Genomic DNA, 23,300 nt, shown 5'->3' on the forward strand with positions numbered 1-23,300 from the left:
AAGACGTCTCATGGCTAAACTGTTAGAAAGCTGTTACGAAGTCAAAGAGAGCTTCACTGCAAATTTAAACATAGGAAAAGCCTCAGAGACGATCAGAAACAAAACAAAAAATCAAAATTAGTGTAAGGAGAGCCATGCATGCAGTGTTCAAGGAATTCGAAAGTAAGGTTCTATATACTGAGTTGACACAAAATCCTAGAAAGATTTGGTCTTACGTTAATTCAGTAAATGGATTGAAGTCATCTGTCCAGATGCTCTGTGACTATAATGGTATGACAAAGAAAAGGGAAAAATACTAAACATCTTTCTCTAAAACAGTTTTGCAGAGGACAATCACACTGTAGTTTCTCCTTTAAATCATTGCATGCGTGACAGATTGACAGACACTGAAATAAGTGACCATGGAACAGGAAAGCAAAGGAAATACCTCAACAGAGAAAAGGCCGCTGGACCTGATGGGATGCCAGTTTGACTCTACAGAAGGTATGTGAAACAACTTGCCCATCTCCTAGCAGCAATGTACCATAGGTCTCTTGAGGAGCAAAACATTCCTATTGATTGGAAAAAAAACCACAGGTCATTTCCATTTTCAAGCAAGGTCATTGGGTAGACACACAGAACTACAGATTATGGCATTGCTGGAGACAAGAAATCTCCTCTGTTGGAATCAACATGGGTTCTGAAAACAATGATTGTGTGAAACCCATCTCGCTCTGTTTGTCCACGAGACTAAAACAAAGTAGGAACAGGTACACATGTAGATTCTGTGTTCCTTGACTTCCAGAAGGCATTTGATGCTGCTTTGCACTGCCAGCTAATGAACAAAATACAAACATGTGGAATGTCAGACCAACTGTGTGACTTGATTGAACAGTTTGTAGCATACGGAACACAACATGCCATTCTCAACGGAGAGAGGTCTTCAGTCATGAAATTAACCTTGGGCATGTGCTGAGGGATCTCTGTAGGAGCATTGTTTTTCACAGTATATGTAAACAACCTAGTGAATAACACTGGACGTTCCTTAAGGCGTTTTACAGGTAATACTGTTTTATACAAAGAATTCGCGGCTGTGGAGGATTGTAGCAAAAGGCAGGAAGACTTATGGAGGATTGATGCTTGGTGCAGGAAGCGGCAATTGAATCTCAAAATTAACAAACATAATTTACTATGTATACATATATAGAAAGACCCATTACTGTTTGATTACATGATTGCAGAACAGACTTTTAGCAGTTACTTCCATGAAATATTTGTGTGTGTGTGTGTGTGTGTGTGTGTGTGTGTGTGTGGAGTTATTTGAAGTGGAAGAACCACAAAATTAATCCTGAATAAAGCAGATGCCAGACTGAAATTCATTGGGAAACGTAATCCATTGACAATGGAAGTATGTTACAAAACACTCATTTGACCATACTTGAATATTGTTAGTCTGGGATCATTATGAGGTAGAATGTATAGAGGAAATAGATAAGTTGCAAAGAATAACATTTCATTTCATTGCAGGTTCATATAACAAGTGCAGAAGCCTTTAGATATGCTTTCCCATATCTGGTGGCAGATGCTGCAAGTGAGGCATTCTGCCTCATGGTGCGGTTTACTGTTAAAGATCTGAGAGTGTGTGTTCTTAGAGAAAGAGTCTGCCAATATATTGCTTACTCATACTTACATCTCACGAAAAGGCATAGGATATAAAATTGGAGAAATCTGATCCCGCACGGAGGCTTACCAGCAGTTGTTCTTCCCATGAACAATTTGTGACTGGCGCAGGAAAATGGAGAAGTGACATGGATATGCAGAGTACCCTCAGCCACACAACATGAGGTGGCTTGTGGAATACAGATGTAGAGTTAGGTTCATATTCGTTTATTAATTTAGTTATTCATTCATTTGACATGGTTTGAATGTGTTCATGTCTTTTTCTTCCACACTCATCTGTTTTCCGAAATATGCTTTTGATGCCCAATTCATTTCAAATTTTACTATTCTTATTCTGATCTATTGATTTGTAATCAGGCATCAGTTTTAAGAGTGTCATGTCTGCTACTTCTGTCTGCCTCTGTTGACTGTGAGGTTAAGAGTCCCAAGTCTCTAACCCATACATATCTTGTGTATGTTATCCCTTAGCTAAAAATCGTATAAAATGCAGTATAATAATATTCCACCACAGCTGTTTTTTTTTTGTATGTCTCTTTTAATTAATGCTACTGGTTTCAAGCATTGCTCATTTTCATGCTCAAAACCAGTAGCAATAAAAAAGAGATATATTAAAGAGTAGCTCAGGAGTAATATTACAATACATTTTATAGAACTATTGTCCTTGTGTAATTCATTCAATTAAAAGAATTTTTTTTCATTAATGTAGATACATGTTTAAAGATGGTTAACTTAGATCTTATAAAGTGGCTGTTTTGTGATTGACTTTTTTATTTTTCCAATTTTAACATTCAACATCAGAAAAAAAGAATAAGAATGTAGGTGGGATATTTTTGTAATCTAAGTTTATCAGTAACTGTTTAGAAGGTGTCAAAGTAAGGTCATGGTAATACACAATATCTCCTAAATTAGTAGGCAGATTAAAATTAGATATCTATCCTTGAAGTCTGTAGCTGACTGATGTCTGGTGTATTGGTGTAAGAAACACATAACAGAAAACAGTATTTAAACTGGCTCTCGAGCTCTTACTCTTTCTGTAGCAAAAGTAGACACAATTGCACAGATGCCCAAACATACACACCGAGCGAGGTGGCGCAGTGGTTAGACACTGGACTCGCATTCAGGAGGGCGACGGTTCAATCCCGCGTCCGGCCATCCTGATTTAGGTTTTCCGTGATTTCCCTAAATCGCTCCAGGCAAATGCCGGGATGGTTCCTTTCAAAGGGCACGGCCGACTTCCTTCCCCGTCCTTCCCTAATCCGATGAGACCGATGACCTCGCTGTCTGGTCTCCTTCCCCCAAAACCAACCAACCAACCCAAACATACACACCAGCAGCCATGGTGAGGCTGACTGTAGATTAATAGTTATTGAGAGCTGTTGCCTTGGTAGGGGGAGATGGGGGCTAGGGAAGGATGCGTGAAGTGAGGAGGAGGTAGCAGGATTGCGTGGGGCAGGTGTTTCGACAGATGTCTCATTAGTTGCACAAGAAGATGAAAGTAGTTCAGAGTATAGAAAATATAGGACAAAGAGAGAATGGGGGGGGGGGGGGAGGAGGAAAAGAAAGGAGAGACAGGGACAGTTTCCTGCAGCCTCACATTACCTTCTCCCTTCTCTGCACAACACTCCTCCCCTGTCCACATTGTGTACTGCTTTCTCCTACCACTCTTTTTCCTTCTTTCCACCCTCCAACCCAACCATGCAGTCTCTCTCTCTCTCTCTCTCTCTCTCTCTCTCTCTGTCTCTCTCTCTCTCTCTGTGTGTGTGTGTGTGTGTGTGTGTGTGTGTGTGTGTGTGTGTGTGTGTGTTTGCTAGAGAAAGAGTGAGAGTTTGAAAGCTAGTGTAAATACTGTTTTATGTTTTGTGTTTCTATGTGCCACACATCAAGGCAGCTACAAGTCAGTGTTTACCTTTCCTTTAGTTTACATATTATTCCTTTTAGGAATTTTCATTTTTGTTATGTGTGCAATCTAATTGCTTAAGTAACTTTTTTGTATGCCTTTTCAGAAATTCCTAACAGAATATAAACAGTGCTTTGTGAGGAATGTTTCCAGTTTAGTTTTAAATATTGGGTACATAACAATTTTAGTACATAAATTGTCCCCCAAAAATGATCCCGTATTGGAGCAATGACTGGAATTGGACATAGTATGCCTGCAGTGCTATTGTTTTGCTTGTTGTAGACTCTAATATTCTTAGAGCATATCAAACATACTATGGTTTCTTGGACTAGTTATTTACACATGTGACCCAGTTTAAGTCCTGCTGAACCCACAGAATCAAAATTTTCATATACTTACGTTTTCTAGAGGTTCATTTTTTAATCTTGTTTCAATAGAAATTTGGTTAGACAGTGGAAGTAAATGAAAAATAACACATACAGTTTTCCCAGTATTTTGGATGAGTTTGTGTTTGTTGGGCTGGATCCAGTGACCAATATGTTGTTGTCGTACGCAAATGAGATAGTTCTTTGGGTGCCTGTTTCAAGAAAGGTGTGCACATAAATCAAGAAGAGTAGTGGTTGTAGGTTTGAGCCCTGGGGTACACCATGTATTACTGCTAATTCACTCTGAAAGAAAAGTGTTGTTTCTTGTTTTATCCAGAGTGTCAAACTCCTACTGAATTGATCCCTTGCGCCTGCTGTTTTTTTAGTTATGAACACAACTAGTAGTGTGCTACAGCTCGTATCTGTCTTTCTGGTTTTTCAAGCAGTATTTTAAATTCCAGGACATTGGTGGTCTAGGAAAATACCTACAGCTGTTTTATGCTGATTGAGGGCTTTTAAGGTTCCCTCTGTGAACCTAAAAATTGCTGTGTGTATAGATTGAGACTTTTTAAAGCCATGTTGTTGTATGGTAAGAGGTGAATTCTTGTTTATGGAGTTTATGAGCCGTCCATAAAGAAGTTTTACTAGAGTTTCTTAAAACAAACTCCCCATGACACAGATTGGTAGTTTGATATTATATCAGAACAACTTTTTTTTCTATCAGTGATGAAACTTTTAGCTGTTTTCACAGTGGCTGGAAAGAGGGATTGAAAATTTTTGACTATGGTGAACGCATACAATTTGAAATGCTGGTAGCTGCTTTCTACAAAATATGACCCCTATTTAAGCGGAGTATGAAAGTAAGCATAATAAGCACCCATTACCATTTTCCCATTACTACAGGGTTCCAGATAGACAGCAAATCACAGTTTTTGCTTTATTTTGTTTTCCAATAGTCTATATATCATTCTGATTTTAACAGCTTGATGGGCATAAGCTTGAGACTTTAGCTTCTCTACTGTTGCTATTTGGTTGATCATTGTTAGAAATAAATGAGATCTCTGTTTTGTACGTTGGTGAATTTTTATGTATGTATTGGGGGGGGGGGATGTTATTTTCCACTGTGCCCATTTGTGCAGTTGATTTGTGGCAGTGTTAATTTTTCCTTGCTTTTTATAAACATCTGTGTTTAAGATCACAGATCATTAACATATGAAATGAAGTGGAGGTGCATCATCACTGACCCTTGAGGTACACACCATTTAATTAGGTAACACCTTGATAAAGATTTAGTTTTAAGTTTCCTACTTAGTGATTAGGTTATTTAATGCATACAACTTGTTTATGATTACTTGGATAAGAACTGATTCATGTATTACAGCTGGTGACCTGAGCAGTTATCACTACAGCAAAGAAAACCCTGCTGCTCTTTGCTGCCTGCTTGTAGATTCTGGTTATAGTTTTACCCATGTTGTACCTTACATAAAGGGTAAAAAACTGAAGCAGGGTATAAGAAGAATTGATGTGGGTGGAAAAGTATTGACAAATCATTTGAAGGAAATAATTTCTTACAGGTAAGTAAATACAGAATGTGGTTTTTATTTCCATGCAAGGCCTTATTTCTGACTTGTTATTATCCCTTTGCTTATTATTTCAACAGACAGCTTCATGTTATGGATGAGACTTATGTTGTGAATCAAGTTAAAGAGGATTCATGTTTTGTCTCACAAAATTTTTATAAAGATATGGAAATAGCAAGCAAAAGAGGTCCAGAGAACACAATAATTCGTGACTATGTGCTTCCTGATTACACAACTTTACGAAGAGGTTACTTGAAGCCCCCAAGTGAAAATCTCGATGACGGAGAGCAGGTATGCAGAAACATTTTGATGGTATTTGTTTTACAAGATGGGAAATTACTTAGAATTCTATTTCTAATTACCTTTATGTTTGTATATAGGATGTTCATTTTAACTGAAGACATTGAAATATCTTGAAAACTAAACATTGGATGAAAAAAAAATTATAATTCCAATTTGTTTGTCTCGAAGGGGGGCCATCCAATGATACCACATTCGACCCCCACTCCAACCTGTGCATTTTTTATTACACATTATGATTCTACACAAAATGTGTGTACGTTTTGTCTGAAGCATTTTCTTCGTTCCACCACGGATGGCGCTGTTATCAAAGGAATAGAAATTGGTACACAATTGTAATTTATGACATGCTTCTCAATGGCCTTTGAATATCCAAGGACACATGGAACCCACCTCCATGCTGTGAGGGTGGGACAGGTCAGTATTTCATAACTTGTAATTGGAAACCCCATTCACAACATTATTTTCCTCCAACATATTGAGCAGGAGATGACTCAACGTGCTACTGTGGTTATGGCTTGAGACAAACACTACTCTTCTTTTCCATTTAGAGTAAGTGCTCAAACGTAGTACCACCAACTTCAATACACTTAGTGTTCTCCCCTCCTGTCCCTATCCTTGCTGCTCCTTCCCCACTGCCCCCTTCTACCTCTCTCTCGGTTTTCTTATATCGACTTGGTTATCCACCTGATTTCCTGTATTCTTTGCAGTTTTGCTTCCCTTGCCTTTTCTCTTTCATCATTTTTGTCCTCTTTGGGATTTGACATCTGCTTCTAAATATTCTGTCTGTAGTGTGAGCCATTTGGTGAAGAACTCCCTCCCTGATATCTTCAGTGTGGATTCCTCTCCTCCCTTCCTTCCCCACTTTCTTCCCTGCCATAGCCCTCTTCTACCCCACTAGGTCACTAGCACATGCAGCCAGTTCGTGTTGTGGGGCTGCTATGTACCCATTTGGATTACCCCCTGACAACACAAGGATCGCACTTCTGATACCGGAACTGTTGTCTCCCCATGTGTTCCTAGAAGTGGTTACTTGTCATTCTGGAGCATTGAATTCCCAGCAACAGCTGCTGTGCCACATGGCCTTTGGTGTGGCCGGGTGGCACCCATGGAGTGAGCCCCTGATTGGAGTGAGTGGTATCAGGGTGGATGCTTTGCACATGAAGCGTGTCTAGCTCAAAAAATCTGGCCATTGTCCTACGGCCATCTCTTCGGGTGGTAACAGATCATTGAACTCTGCTTCTTATGACCTACAGCCTTCCCTTCCTTGGTTACACCCTGGAAGGAGGTCCAGGTTCACCAGGTTGGAGTTAAGCACTTCCCTGCCATCTGGTCTGTACTAGGACAGATTGGGACACATTCACCTCCACGAAGTCGCTATTTTTTGTGGAAAATATGAAAGACAAGTTCAGTGGAGTGGAGTTGCTCAGTAAGATGCAATCGGATTTCCTGCTGATCAAAGCTGCTTCTGCGGCCCAGTCTGCAGCTCTTTACGCTTATGATCATCTTGGTTATGCCCCAGTGTCTATTGCACCTCACCAATCTCTGAATCTGGTCCAGGGAGTCATTTTTTACTGGGACTTCATCGCTCAAACTGATGAGGAACTTCCCACTGGGTGTTCATTTTGTTCGACGTGTGCAGAAAACTCGTAAGGAAAACCATGCCAATACCAGTGCCTTTATTCTGGCTTTTGAGGGAGATACCCTCCCAGAGAAGGCAAAGGTTATGTATTATTGGTGTGACTTGAAGCCGTACATCCCACCATCCATGAGGTGCTTTCACTGCCAGCATTTCGGGCAAATGTCTTCCCGATGTATGGCGGACCCTCCGTGTGATGACTGTGGTCACCCATTGCATGAGGGGAGCCTCTGTGTTCCACTACTAATGTGTGTAAATCGTCACAATCACCAGATTACAAGAAAGAAAAGAAGACTCAAGAATATAAGTCCTTGGATCATCTATTTTTCACTGACAGACTCCATGTCATGATTTGTACTTTTGACTCTGTTACATCCTTTCCCCTCCTCCCTCTTCCTTACCCCAGTTCCATCCCTCTCCCCTCCCTCCCTCTCCTGCGGTTCCCACAATCTCCCCTCCGATTGTCGATCTCCCTCTCTGGTTGAAGAAGTGCCCCCATTCTTCTGCACCTGATGATGATGGGGCTCCCTCCCGACCCCCCCCCCCCCCCTCCCCAGTGTCTCTCAGGCCAGAGGCCTGCTACCAGAACTCAGCCTTGGAGCCATGGGACACACAGTCTGTGCACCCCGAGGTTGCCCACTTTCTTTCGGTTCCAGATCTTGCAGATGCTTGCTCTCCCTCTGTGCCCTGCCCTCCTGAACCTTTGAAAGAGAGAAAGCAGAAACAAAAGTCCCAGGATAGGGCTGCCCAGTGTCCCCAGATGCGCCATCTCCCGTGTCACAACCGGAGTGTGACATCTTATTTGTGGATGTTACCCCATTGTCGTTGGTGATGGACGGTGTTCTGGTGGCAAGATTGGCTCCAGCCTGTTCGCCTCCCATCTGGATACCCGCTCCATGATTATTCAATGAAACTGTAATGGGTACTACTGTCACCTCCCAGAGTTGCAATCCGTTATTGCCTTTTACTTGGTAGCTTGTGTTGTTTCCCAGGAACTCGTTTTACTCTTTGACCCTTTATGGGTTCTGTGCTTTCTGTCAGAACCATTCAGCTCTTTGAGGGCTTCCAGTGGCATCTGCACATTGGCCTGTACAGATGTTGTGAGCACGTCTCCCATTTTACACTGCTGGCCACCGTAAATGCAACACCAAGAAAGACAAGAGGTAGCACAACAAAATTTATTTTGTAGATAACATGTTGACCAAGTATCAAATGATTACGTTTACAGACGTCTGTGACATGTGGTTCCTGCCAGAATCAGTAGCCAGAGTAGCCGCCATTGTTGGAGATCACCGCTGCCACACGTCTCGGCATTGAGTCAAAGAGACGTTGGATGTGTTCCTGGGGTACAGCAGCCCAAGCAGCTTCCACACGTTGCCAAAGATCATCTGGTGTGGCAGCTGGGGATGTAATATGGGTCACTCGTTGAGCAACCATGGACCACATGTTTTCTATCGGCGAAAGATCCGGAGAGCGAGCCGGCCAGGGAAGCAATTCAATCTGGTTATTGACGAAGAACCTTTGGACAATGCGTGCCACGTGTGGTCGCGCATTATCCTGTTGAAATATGGCTGTGGCCGAGCCCTGAAGGTAAGGAAGGACAACTGGCTCCAGCACCTCGGATATCTAGCGCCGGCTATTTACCGCCCCATACCATAATACCCGGTGCAAGACCAGTGTGGCGGTGCATAATGCAGCTGTCCAGCATCCTCTCTCCACGGTGTCTCCACACTCGAATCCGACCATCGTGGTGCTGCAGACAGAAGCGTGCCTAGTCAGTGAAGACAACGTCATTCCATTCTGCCGTCCACATCCGTCTGTCATCACACCATTGGCGACGGAGACGTCTATGGTTCTGCGTCAATGGTAGACGAAGCAATGGACGTCTTGCGGACAGACCACTCTGCTGTAAACGGCCTCGAATGGTACGCGCAGACACTGGATGATGCGTTACAGACGCAATGTGCTGTGCTATGGTTCGGGATGTCACCAGGCGATCCGTCACTGCCATGCGCACAATTTGCCTATCAGCACGTGCAGTGGTGCACCGAGATGAATGCGATCGACCACGTCGATCCGTCGTACCCTCCTGCATCCAACGGTCACATATCCGCATTACAGTTGTTTGGTTTCGTCCAACACGACTAGCGATTTCTCTGTATGATAATCCACAATCTCGGTAAGCCACTATCCTTCCTCTGTCGAACTCCGATACTTGATCAAAAGATGTTCGCTTTTGTCTACGAGGCATAACTGATCGTCTTGTGAAACAACCACAAGGTAAACACACGTGCCCAACGTTCACTCGTCGAAATCGCCAAGCCTTAAATGGCTCTATGAGGTGGCGCCACAGGCGTGCGTGATGTGCGTCTGCGCTGAAATTCTAATCAGTTGCATATCTCATCGCTGCAAACTCGTGGTGTAAATTTCACTTGATTCGGATGCTTCCTTCAGGGTGTTGCATTTACGGTGGGAAGCAGTGTACATCACATTGGAAGCATTTGCTCTTCAGATCCACATGGAATCTGCCGTCATGGTTTGCAGTCTCTCTTTTTCTCCTGACAGGCCACCTACATCTACTGCCTTAACTGCCCTCCTTCAGCAGCATCCCCCTCCCTTCCTACTCCTTAGGGATTTTAATGCCCATCGGCATTTGTGGGGCGGTGTTTGTTCATCTACTGGAGGCTCCTCATTGATAATTTTTTGTGGGCCATGACCTGTGCCTTCTTGATAATGATTCCCATACTCTTTTTAGTGCTGCATATGGACTTTCTCTGCCATTGATCTTTTGCTATCTTCCCCTCGCTTTCTTCCTTCCTTACACTGGTCGCCACATGATGACCTCTGTGATAGTGACCACTTCTGGTTGATTCTCTCGTTCCCTTCCTGCCTCCCAATGACCAGGTTTTCCCACTGGGCTTTCCATCATGCTTCCAGGTCATGTTTTCACCTTCTTTGTCAGATTGTATTGATGAGGTCATCTGTGATCTGTCCAATAAGATAATCTGCATGGCTAGAATTTCCATTCCCTGCTTGACAGGCCCTGTTCACTGTTGGCCAGTTCCATGGTGGAGCATGATCGTTATCATGCTTTGCAACATCTTAAGAGGCACCTGTTCTTCACCGGTCTTAGTACCTGTAGATGTCTTCGTGCCAAAGCCCATTACTTAATCGAACAGAGCAGATGTGTCTTTTGGGAATGCTTTGTCTCCTCTCCAGTTCTTTTGTCCCTTTGTCATGGGTATTGGCTACACTCTGTATCCTCCAAGGTTATCAGTGGCAGTCTTCCAGTCCTGGCCTTGCCCTTTCAATTGGCCTTTGCACAGATCCATCAGTTCTCATGGAACACCTCGTGACCCATTTAGCAGCGGCATTGGTGACAGCCTCCTGCACAGCTGTCTTCCTCCACTGGAAATAGCAGACTGAAGCTTTCCACTTATGTTTTACCCCATGTCAGGCAGAATCTACACTGAACCTTTTACTGAATGGGAGCTTCTTCTGGTCCTCTCTTCTCACGATTCAGCACCTGTCCTAGACTTCATCCATAACCAATGGTTTAAACACCTCAAACCTCCACAATGGCAATATCTCCTGCAAGGTTTTAACCGTATTTAGCCCCAAGGCATTTTCGACCCTCAATGGAGAGACACTATTGTGGTTCCTGTCCTTAAGCCTGGCAAGGAACTGTCGTCCCGTGATAATTACTGGCCCTTCAGCCTGACAGATGTCCCATGCAAGTTACTAGGACGAATGGTGGCTTGTCGGCTCTATTGGGTCCTTGAATCTTGAGACCTTTAATCTCCTTATCAGTGTGGCTTTTGGGAGGAATAGTCTCTGATTGATCATCTGCTTCAGTTGGGAACCACAGTTCAGCAGGCCTTTTCCCAGCACTGCCATCTTGTCACAGTTTTCTTCGATCTTCATAAGGTACAACACAGCTTGGCACCATCACATCCTCCTTACGCTCCATGAGTGGGGTCTTTGGGGCTCCCTCCCAATTTTTATTCACAGGTTCCAGTCACAAGAGTTGCCCAGAGTGTGGGTTGGCACTGATCTCAGCTCCCCATGGATCCAGGAGAATGGCGTTCCACAGGGCTCTGTATTAAGTGTCCTTTTTTTTTTCTAATCACTGTTAATGGTCTTGTGGGCTTTGCCAGACTGTTGGTCACCCCTTGCTCTTTATATGGATGATTTCTGTATGTTCACTAGCTCCCACATGGTGGCCTCTGTGGAATGACAGCTCCAGGGTGCCATCCTGTGCATTTCCACATGGACACTCTTGCACGATTTTCAGTTCTCTCCCTTTAAGTCAAGGGTGGTGCATTTCTGTTACCTTACGGCGGTCCATCCTGATCTGAAGCTCTACCTTGATGCTCAACACCTGACCGTGGTCCCTCAGTTCTGTTTCTTGGGTCTTCTTTTTGACAACATTCTTACTTGGTTGTCCCTTATCCGCCATCTGAAGTTTGGCTGTCTTCATAAACTCAATGTTGTCCACTTTCTTGCCCACACCTCTGCAGGTGCAGACCCTTCTCCGCCTTTACCAGGCATTAGTTCTGTCCCATCTGGACGATGGTTGTCAAGCTTATGAATCAGCTGCCCCTTCCATGCTGCTCCTCTTGGACATGGTTCACATCGTGGTATCCATTTAGCCAATGGTACCTTTCACACTAGCCATGTTGATAGTCTTCTTGTTGACGCTGGGATCCGTCCCCTGTAGATTTGGCAGTCCAGCTCCTATTTTCTTATGCCATTAATACCCTGCTCTTCCCCTGCTCACCCTTCCTGTTCTACTTCTTTCGCGGCTTTGGGCCATCTCTGACCATTGGGTGGGTCTACCAGTTGGGTTCTGTCTCACTTCGCTCCACCATGGCTTCCATCTCTGCTCCTTGTTCTCTTTCCCACATTCTCTCCTGACCATCCTGCTTTTGTTAGTTCCTTGACCATGGGTTTGGATGGGTCTCTTCTGGGGACAATTACTCCAATGGTGTTCCGTTGTTTGTTCCGAACACTCCCACAGGAGTTCGAGGATGCCATTGTTTTTTACACTGATGGCTCTGAATCCACTGATCATATGGGATATGCCTTCATGTCTTCTGTTGGCATGTAATACCACCTCTTGCCTGCCAAGTGTGGAGCGTTTACTGCAGGAATGATGGCCGCCTATTGGGCTCTCCATTTTATTAAATGGTTTTCCCTCACCTAAATTTTGTTATGTACAGACTCAATGAATGGCCTTCAGTCTATCGCTCGGAGTTTTTGCCGCTACCCGTTGGTCTCTGCTATCCACAACCCTCTCACTGAGCTTGGTGATGATGCTGTTTGGATGATTTCCTTTAGGTTCCTGGCCATGTATGTATTCCTGATAATGAACTTGCTGATCATTTGGCTGGGGTGGGCAACCACCTACCCCCGTCCTCCCAAGACCTTTTCGTGGAGCTTGACATCAAATCACTTTTTGCTCAATCATGGGCTGACTCTTGGGAAGCTACCCCATTCAACAAATTTTGCACAATGAAGGATACTACCATGATGTGTTGTTCTTCCCTCTGCCTCTCCCACTAGGAATGTACCATCCTCTGCTGTCTTCAAATTTGCCATACTAGGTTGACTCATGGTTTTTAACTCTGCATTGAGGCCACCCCTACCTCCCCACCCCTCTCTGTAGTTGTGGGGCTCCGCTCATGGTGATCCATATTTTTCTAGATGGCCCCCGCCTTTTGGCCCTACACACTAAATTTTGCCTCCCACATTCCTTGGCCTGGGTGCTGGAGGACGACCCTTGCTTGGTTACGTCTGTCCTCAATTTATTTCGTGAAAGTGGTTTGTACTTACAGGTATAAGTCCTTGAATTTTCCTCTGGCATTTGAGTCCCTCAGTTATTGTAGACATTGGTTATGCAGGCCTTGACCTTGCCTTCACACCTGCCAGGTTCTTCCCGCCTTTTCCCTCCGACGAGAGGACCCTCCAATGTGTGGTACTTGTGGTGTCCAGGTCACTGTGCACCACATTTTATTGGATTGTGTTTTATTTTCTGACCAGTGGGCTGTGGCTCACTTGCCAGTGGATCTGCCATCGCTTTTAGGAAACACTCGAATGAATGTGGTTAAAGTTTTCAAGTTCTGTGACTTGTCAAATGTTTTTGCAAATATTTTATGGAGAGGGTCTTAATTTGCTCACTGGGTGAGACGCTCGCCCAGCCAATGACAATTTCTTGTGACATTCTTGATGCTCTGTTTTCGTTTTCCTTGCGTTTTACTTTCTTCTGCGGCATTTTCCTTCTTTTCCTGTTTTCTTTGCGTGTTTGCTTAGGTTTTGCTAAGTCTGTCCACATTCATTTCTTTTAATGTGTGTCAGGGCGCTGATGACCTCGAATTTGAGCACCCGTAAACCCTAACACACACACACACACACACACACACACACACACACACACACACTTTTTCCCTACATTTTGTCTGATGTGTTGTGCTGTTTTGCTTCCTCTTTTCTTGTGTCTTCTTTAACTGGTGTTGTCCCATTTGTATTGCGATAATGGTATTGTGTGGATGTCGGGACGGATCAGCGTTTCTGGACCACTTCTTCTCTTCCTGTTCCCATCCATCCCCTCTTGTTCTCTTCCTGCTGCCCTGACGTCCCTTTTTTCCCTCTTTGTTTCCCCTTGACTCTACTGTGCGGTTTGTGTTGTTCCTCCCTTGATTTCTGCCATCCTAGATCCTGGAACTGATGACATCACTGTTTGGTCCCCTCTTCCAAATCAACCTACCAGCCACCCACCCACTGACCCACTCACCCAGCCAGCCAGCCAGCCAACTTAATGATTCACTTTTCAATTGACCATACACAAGACAGAAGCATATCTATGGGAATGTCAGCACAGGCATTCCTTATAGGGTTGACCATGTCTTCATGGCCTATTCACCCTTACTGGTACACCTTACCTTTTAAATATCCCAACAGGAAGAAATCCGGCATCATCAAATCTGGCAACCTAGTGAGCCAATTAATAGGGCCACCTCTGCTGATCCACAGACCAATGTAAACACGGTCTAATACCTCTCCTGCTTCAATTGCATAATATGTTGGACAGCCGTCTTGCAGAAACCACATACATTGTCAAATGTCCGGGGCAACATCATGCAGTAGTACTGGTACTTCCGATTCAAAAATATTTGATATTTGTATCCATTCAACATGCCATCGATAAAATATGGACCATTGAGTTTGTTCCCCATGATGCCACACAAGGCGTTAACCAACCAAGGATGTTGATGGTCAACTTGCCGTAACCAGTGGGGATTATCTACACTCCAGTAATGTGTGTTATTCCAGTTAATGCTACCAGTCTTTGTGAATATAGATGCATCAGAAAATAGTACCTCAGTGAAGAATGGGGAGTCATTTCCATTTGTTGATGTGCTCATTCACACAACATTACCGGATTATGGAGATCGGCACAACGCAGTTCTTGATGCAGTGACACGTGGTATGGATAATATTTATGATGATTCAGTATTGTGGCAATACTACCTAGGACATACTGGAATCATGGTGTACTTGCTGGGTGCTTATCTGTGGGTTGTGGTGCACTGCCACTAGTACAACTATTTCATTATCTTCTCCTGTAACACATTTAATTCATTTCCTTCTGCTGGTCTGTACGCTGCCATCAAACATAAAGACGTTCACAACCTTGTAGAAGAACGAACGAGAGCGAGCTTTCTCTGGAAAATGCTTGACATACAAGGCGACAGCAGCCACAACATTTCCCCTACATTCTCTGTAAATCAGGATCATTTCAATTTTTTCTTCTGTGGTTGCAATATCCATTGTCCAATTGCAAGTCTGCTACCCAAATGACAGGTAGGTGTGCTGGTAATAAACATTGCACAAGAATTGAAATGTTTAGAGCCGCTATCTGTTCTATGTCTGCACAATACGTGAGTTCCAGTTGCAGTGTACTGCCTGCTATGACAAGTTGTAGTTTGCTACATGGCCATAGTGGCATGTCAAATAGTCCCCTGTTTGATATGTTGGAGGAATACAACACTGCAAATGGGATTTCCAAGTAGAAGTTGCGAAATACTGGCCTGTTGTAATCTCGCAACATGGAAGTGTGGTACCACATGCAATTGGATATTCAAGACCATTGAGCAGCATGTCATAAATTTCTATTCTTCTAATTACAGTACAATCTGTGACAAAACAAAGAAAGTGCTTTAGAGAAAATGTATGTAGATATTGGCATAGAATCATAATCTGCAATAAAAGATGAGAGTTCCCTTTCAAGATTTCAGGCCCCCCCCCCCCCCCCCACCACCCATGTGTGGGATGGGGTAATGGGTTTAATGGTTTTATTGGATGTCTCCCTCCAATACATACGGATTGCATTTCGAACTTTTTTGGTGTGTTGGATAGTTTTCGAGCCATTTCAATGTCTTCAGTTAAAATGAATGCCCTGTATAAACAGATTAAAAAGTATTAATATTGTATTGAGGCTTCACTGACCTTCCTCCGTAGTCAGTTACAGTGACCAGATGATAGGTACTCTATATGAAATTCAGTGAACAGAAAATTAACTATGGAGGAGCCAGGTGGAAGATTTAAATTTATTGTAGGGATGTGGGGAAAGGAGACAGTATACACAGTTTTTGTGCCACTTGATGTAGAGCATGTTTACAGTAATTGAGAGACCAAAGATATTCATAGATGTCCTTGTGCTCTAATTAGATTATTTGGTCAGAAGTGCGTATTGTGAAAAGGCATGGGAAATGAGGATTTTGAACTATATTAAAGGAAATAAATCTTTTTATAAAATCATATTTAGTAACTTCGAGGAATCTCGCCATCCTCACACAGGATGAGGCATCTAATATTAATATGGACACGGATGGAATATCCAGTCTCATGAAACACAGTGCCAGCAGCACATGGGATGTGCTAGTTATATGGGCTAGTTATGTGATTTGCAGTGCTAGTTATGTGATTTCCAACTGTAGCACTCTCCAGTGGCAGCTGTCAGCTGTATCTGGCTCCCAAGCCACACAATTTATTAACGAAAATGGATGCGTGTAAAATTCCTACATTGGCTAAAATGCTCCATATGCTAGACATATCCTGTTTTTAATTTATGTAAATAAAATTTTCAATATACATTAACATATTATAAGACAAAAGGAAAGTCCCATATCCAGTCAACAAAGAAATTAGCTTACGAAACTTCACAAAAGCAGACAAATTCACTCCTGAGAGAGATTGCACTTATATTTATTACATAACATTGAATGCTACAGAAAGTATTTCTATTAATTTAATAAGAAGGTCCCACATCCTTTTAGAAAATGTGAAGGTTGGAAAATAGGTTTCGATACAGCAAGACACAAAAACACTAAAATTTGTTCCGTAACTTGGCACCTTGAGCAACGGTGCTTTGCTGAACTTTTATGACAAATAGCCAGTGTTTTAGTTACTATCTTCTGAAGGTTTTAATTGCTGGTAATGTAATTAACTCACAGTTAAAATAACAAATTCTCCCAAGAACAATGCATTTGATGAATGTTCAATGTGCCATTGCCTTAAACTGGCACACTTTCATAACATGCAAATTGTAACAAAAAATAACAAAATACATGATTCATTAACCACCAGTATGATGTTTCCCATAACTTTACTACAAAAATTGTACAAATTGTGATGCATTTTTTCTAGAGATCCTAAGTGTGCTAATGGTTAGAAATAACGTATATTCATAGGGTGTATGTTATATTATAAAACCCGCCAGATGTAAGACACGGCCTTGAGGTCTTAATCTGGTCAAGTTAAATAAGTCATAAATAAGTTAACAAACAAATAAATAAATAAATAAATAAATAAATAAATAAATACAACTGAAAACTACACATACAATATGGAGTCTCTCAAGTTCTGCTTGTGACAGAGAGAGCGTTGATTTGTTTTGATTAATGCAAGGAGATGAAAACAACAGTGGTCTTACCCTACTGTTGTCCACACCAAAACTAATTTTATTGTGTTATTTTGCTTCCTGTGATTCTAGTAAAGATGATCAGTACCCTTAAAAAATAGTATAGTTCCTTATTAGGTACGATTTCTTCAGGCTTTAATGATCAGTTTTTTTCAATAGGTAGTGGAGAGCTCCTCCATGTCCACACTAGCGTAGTGACCATCACAAAAATTCCTATTGTGACCTCATCAATATGGTTAGCATTCCAATTGAGTAGTCACAGGATGTGGGTTTGTGATGATATCCATATGCCTGGACATGATCACCCACTCCCATTGAGGAGATAGTTCACAGAAAGTAATTAAAAGGTAGTGGTTTTAAGGGCAGAGGAGAAAAAAAAAAGGTGCCACAGCAAGCCCTGTGGGGACAAAAATCTTTGTTAATCTGGTCGGTTGGTGGGGGTACTGGGGGATTTGTGCCAGTAATGACAGCTCATGCTTGGGTGTTACGAAATGTTAGTGGAAAAGTATTACTGTTGCAGCTGGCCTCCAATGAAATCTACTGGGCCAGCTGCAGCATCAGCGTACCTGTAACATACCAATCATCATCTGAGTGGTAAGTAAAATTGGCCACTCATTGTGTGGAGTTTGTTTGCATCTTGTGTGTTTGGCTTCCCTACTTAACCTGAGTGGTTTGTTTTGGGAGTACAGCGACAAGTGCCAGTCACATTTGCTGTAATACGTGGATACACTGATATAGCATTGTTTGTGTGCTCAAATTAAACCTTTCATAGGTGGTTAATTTTCTCTGAGGAAAAGTGTTTTTGCGTGGTTATGCTTCCACCTGTAATTTCCCAGATTCAGGATATCAAGGCGGAATTCATTATGTAAACCCATGCTGCATTTGTAGCTTGGAACACTGCTTATGGTATATAATACCTTGGTCTGTATGACCTGCAGGTGTCACAGACGTGTTGGACTTGCGTAACTCCAGACTGGAGCTATGTATGTCATCACAGGCCTAATAAGTGTAATGTATAAGGACCTCAATACCCCCATATTCAGTGTACGGTGCCTGAGTACAGTTGTTTGAGCCTTGTGTGTGCCTTGTTGATGATGTGTTGTGTGTCGTCCCCTCATGTGAGTTTCCAGTCCATCCAAACACTGTAGTATCTGACTTTTTCATGGCATGTGTGTGGAGTTATTTGTCTACATTATTGCTGTTTGTGCAGTTGTTTCAATCTACGTGTAAACAGAATTGCCTCATTTTTGTTGACATTTACCTCAATGTACCATTTCTCCATCCAAGGCTCGATGGTTCTGTGTGCTGTCTATAGTCATAAGTTAATATTTGATGGTTTCCTGTCTTGTACTAGGATGGTAGTATCATCTGTGTAGATGGCAACTATCATGTTACATGTTGTTGGAATATCCCTACAATACTGCTTTGGGATACTCTGGCTTGAATAATGTGTCTTGTTGATTGTTAGTGCCAGAAGACGAGGAGGGGGGAGTTTTGTTAGTGAAATAATATAGGTGTATGAGAGATGAGTCAGTCAGGAAAACCAACATCATTGAAGACTTTTCCAGTGTCCAGGACCACAGCCCCTTTTGCTTTGCTTGTGTTGCAACAATTTGTTGTATATTCTACTACAAGGAATTGCTGTTGCATTGTATAGAGGTAATTCCTGAAGGTGAATTGCTTTGGCATCAGAATGTCATTGTTGATGCAGTGCCTAGTGAGTTGTTCTAGAATCACCATCTCAACAATCATATTAAGCGTGTTCAGCAGGCTTATGGGTCGGTAATTTTGTGGAAGGGACTGGTTTTCCACTGGCTTCCTGAACATCAGGACCTCAGCTGCTTTCCAAAAGGCAGAGGATTGTTGGTTTCATAGGATGGCGTTCACGATATGTGTTAAGTATCCTATGGCTATATCTGTGAACCACTTGAGGACATAGTTTTGAATGCCTTCATGAGAGCAGGAGCTTCCCTATCTGAGGAGTGATTTCATGTGCACTAACACATCTGATTTGTCTGGGTTACAAGTCGTGTAACCTCCTGGTCTGTTTCTAGTGTGAATATTGGCTGTGAGGCACCAGATTCAGTTGGAGAAATGAATGTTGCTAATTTCCTGGCCGTAGTTCCGCTTACTCCTCTGTGGAGTAAGTCAGCCTGTTTGGTCCTTGGAGAGTGGGTGTATAATGTCGCTCCCTGGTGAAGGGTCAAGCTAGCTCCTACACTCCTGGTCTTGGGGCTGTTGTTATGGTGTGAAAAGTGGAATGGCGTCAGCTATTATGCTCTGAACTGCTGTGTTAAGTGCTCCAACAGCTTCATCAATTTGTGTCATTTCAGTAATTTTGTGCGTTTCTGGGATATGAGTATCAAGCATTTCCCAGTTCGCTCGCTTTTAGTTTAGTGTCTGGCATGGTTCTGTGTTCTGCAGTGTCTCTTTCGTGTGTAGTATTACTGTCGTGTGGTTGAAGGCCAAATTGTTTTCAACTGCAGCATTGAGTGTTTGTGTGATACCTTTGATGGGGTCTATGTTTATCATGTGTGGCCTCTGTTGCCTGTGGTTGGGCACGTGTGTGGGTAAATTCGGCCCAAGTATGATGTAGTTCCAGTTTGTAGAATCTTCATACAGTTTTTTGCCATTGGAGATACATATTTGTGAGTTCTAGTCAGGGTGTTTTGAGTTAAGATCTCCAGCAGTAATGACTTGTGGTGCTACAATGAGTATGGTGCTGATATCTTTCATTATGATGTTATTTAACAGATTGTACAGCAACATCAGTGTTGTCTAGGCTCCGCTAAACTTAACCCTGAGGGCAGTGGCCTCTAACCTTTAGACTTCAGGGAGCTCGATGTGTGTGTGTTTATTTTCTTTGTGTATTGTGATTGCTGTCCCACCTCCTGCTCTGTCACCTGGTTGGTCAGTATGATAGATGCAATAGCCGTAGATGGAAGTTGTTTGTGGGGGGTTGAGCAGTGTCTTGTCCACAAGAGTGATCCGGATACCCTTCTGCTCCATGAATGTCACTAGTTCAGTCCTTCTTGATAGATCCCATTTTTGTTCCAGAAAAGGATCTGTGGCTGTGTTGTACTGTTTGCGTGGGCGGGGAGTGTATTGTCCACTTACAAGTGGTACAAATGTTCTGAGGTAGTCCCTTGCAGCAGCCCACTCCTGGCCATGAGTAGCTGCATGTCGAAGGCAATGATCTTGCTAAGAAGTGTTTCCAACTTGAGGATGGGCAGTAGTGTTGCCACTAATACTCTGAAGAAGTAATGATTTGCTGGTGTCTGCTTGTTAGTTGCTGGGTGTGTGCTGTTCGGTTGTTTTTTCTTGTGTAGATCCACTCTGTGGGCAGCCTTGTGTGTTTGGTGTGCAATTTGTATCTGTTGACATCTGTGAGGCAGCTATTGTGAGGGGCGTGTGTAGTAGTTTCACTGTCTGAGCTGTGCGCCTGTATTTGGCTGTTCTGTTTTTGTTTGATTGTTGTGTTGTGGGAGTGTTCCACTTTTTATCTGAAGTGTTTCTCCTCCTCCTTTTATGGGGTTTTGCTTTCCCTTGTGTCAGGACATCTGTTGCGTTTGTCTGGCATTGCAGTTCTTGGGTTTAGGTATTTTTGTTGTGTTTTGAGTTGTGTCATAGAATTGAAGCTATGATCAGATATGTACTTTCAGTATTTTATGCCTAAGTGCTCCCTTGTAGGACCCAAATAATCTGTGCCAGAGCTTCACAGTGGAAGGCAGCGTACTTTTAGGGACCTCTTCCTCTATACCTATTGTGTGTAGGTGTTTCTTAAAGTTCCCATGGCCAGTCATTAGTTCTGCCATGAGTGTGATCTATCTCCTGCTCAAGTTCAAGGTTACAAAGGTCTTGAAACATGGCCTTTAGTATCATTAGCTTGCCATGTTTCTGTTCCTGGATCAAAGTCCGGTATTCTGTGTGCTGCATTCTGCTAGGTGCTGATAATGGTGTCCCACATGAAAGTGCCTTACCTCCATCTCCACAGTGACCACTGATGCTGTTCGTGCCCTTTATATACCCTACCCAGCCCGGGCTTCAGCTGCCAGGGGCTGCAGTGGTGTTTGTGAGTTGCATTTGTGTTTGCATTTGCACGTGTGTGTGTGTGGGGGGGGGGGGGGGGGGGAGAGGGGGGGGGGCAGTCATTGTGGATTTCCAGTTGGCCGTCTCATCAGACTGTGGAGTATCCAGATTTGTGTGACATTTGGATGTGACAGTGGCCCGTATGTTTGACAGCACAGGAACATGAGGGCTGGAATATTTGTCGTCAAGGTTCTGGTTGACCAAGACAGACCAGTTGTCATACTGTGGACAAAACACATCATAATTTCTTCACACATGATCATGCCATTCGAAATCAAGTAATGGACTCCCTGCAATGTTCTGTTTCATTCCATACCATCTGTCTGAGGCTAGCAGCAGATGGACCAGGGACTAGGCTGCTCTTAATACAACACAAATAGTTGCCTTTCGGGTGGTTACATAAACAGAAAGCGTGAACCCCTGATGAATGGCATTCCATTATGTCCAGTGACGAATCGTGGTCCTGCACTACTCTGGAAGACAGTCATTGATGAGTATAGTGGTGAGCTGATGGGAGATCTCATTCTTCCAGTGTCTTGGAGAGGCACATTGGTGTTACCCCTGGTGTAATTGGTGTAAGGAGCAGCAGGTCACAGCTGGTAGTGATTGACGGAATTCCAACGGCACATTAGATTGTCACAGCAGCCTACGTCCACATGTGTTACCTCCATGTGTCAATATTGTGGTGCCAGTTTTCAACAGGACAGTGTTTGTTCACACAGTGCACATTTCTCCTTGAACCTTCTGTGTGACGTTGAAGAACTCTCATGACCAGAAATCCAACTCTATCCTTGTGGTAAATCGAAGATATCAAGAGCCAGTTTACAGAAGTTGTGGATCATCTTGTCCCAGTAGATGATGTAATGGCTGTATGACATCCTTCCCAGTCAAATCAATGCATACATTCAAGCTAGAGGGAGTGCAACATCATGTAGATAAGTGTGCATGTACTACCAAGTTGTTCATAAATTTTACTCTTTTGTAGTCACTAAAATAACATCATGTACCTTTTCAGTCCATGTAGTTTCATTTCTTTACCTCCTCCCCTTCTGGGTGTTTCACTATTTTGTCAGATAGTGTATCTACATAAATAAAAGTCAATTGTAGCATGCATACAAGACCATCACTTGAGAACAGCTCAACCAGTTTGGCTGATTTTGTGTGTGTGTGTGTGTGTGTGTGTGTGTGTGTGTGTGTGTGTGTGTGTGGACAGTTCTGCTGTCGCATGTTTTCGTAACAACAAATTCTGCATTGAATATTGATATTTTGCGAAAGAGAGTACAAATGAAAACAATATTTCAGTGTGTTGTCAGTGGTGGTCATACCTCTGGTGTGTTGCAATGATTGAATTGATCTCAGTTGGTGGTAATTTGGTGTCTTGAAAACATTTAACTGATTTCAGTTTGTGGTTTATTTATTTGGGAAAAATGCCACCAGGTAGGCATCGAAATGTTGGTCAGCTTACGCCCAGTGCAGGCCAACTACATGATCATCGATTCAATGAGACTGACGAAGAGCATAGACAGCATTTGGAGGCAAATCGAATAAGAAATGTTTATGGCTAACTTTGTAAACCTACCTGTTTATAGATTAAAACCATGCAAAGTGCCACCATTAAAGCTACTATCCTCACAGATCCAGCTGCTGGGTGGGCTCTCTGATACCCCATGTAGTAATGATTCCAACCGATTTACCCATTCATTATGACTTCTATTCCCAAGCATGGATCCGTTTGAAATACCAAAAAATTAGGTCAGAGAAAGGGGGGAGGAGCAGATGGACAGTAAAG

The 23,300-nt window shown here is 42.9% G+C and overlaps 1 protein-coding gene across 2 annotated transcripts in view; it reads left to right on the forward strand.

Annotated features, from left to right (window-relative positions):
* The window catches only part of LOC124795061 (actin-related protein 6), a 110,764-nt gene that overhangs the window by 58,385 nt on the left and 29,079 nt on the right, over window positions 1-23,300 (forward strand). For both annotated transcript variants that reach the window (XM_047258862.1, XM_047258863.1), the window contains exons 4-5: window positions 5,303-5,495; window positions 5,582-5,792. In XM_047258862.1, coding sequence (XP_047114818.1) covers window positions 5,303-5,495; window positions 5,582-5,792 — 404 coding nt within the window. The remainder of the gene's footprint in view (window positions 1-5,302; window positions 5,496-5,581; window positions 5,793-23,300) is intronic.

The sequence above is a fragment of the Schistocerca piceifrons genome, chromosome 4, assembly GCF_021461385.2.
Source record: "Schistocerca piceifrons isolate TAMUIC-IGC-003096 chromosome 4, iqSchPice1.1, whole genome shotgun sequence".
Classification (NCBI taxonomy): domain Eukaryota; kingdom Metazoa; phylum Arthropoda; class Insecta; order Orthoptera; family Acrididae; genus Schistocerca; species Schistocerca piceifrons.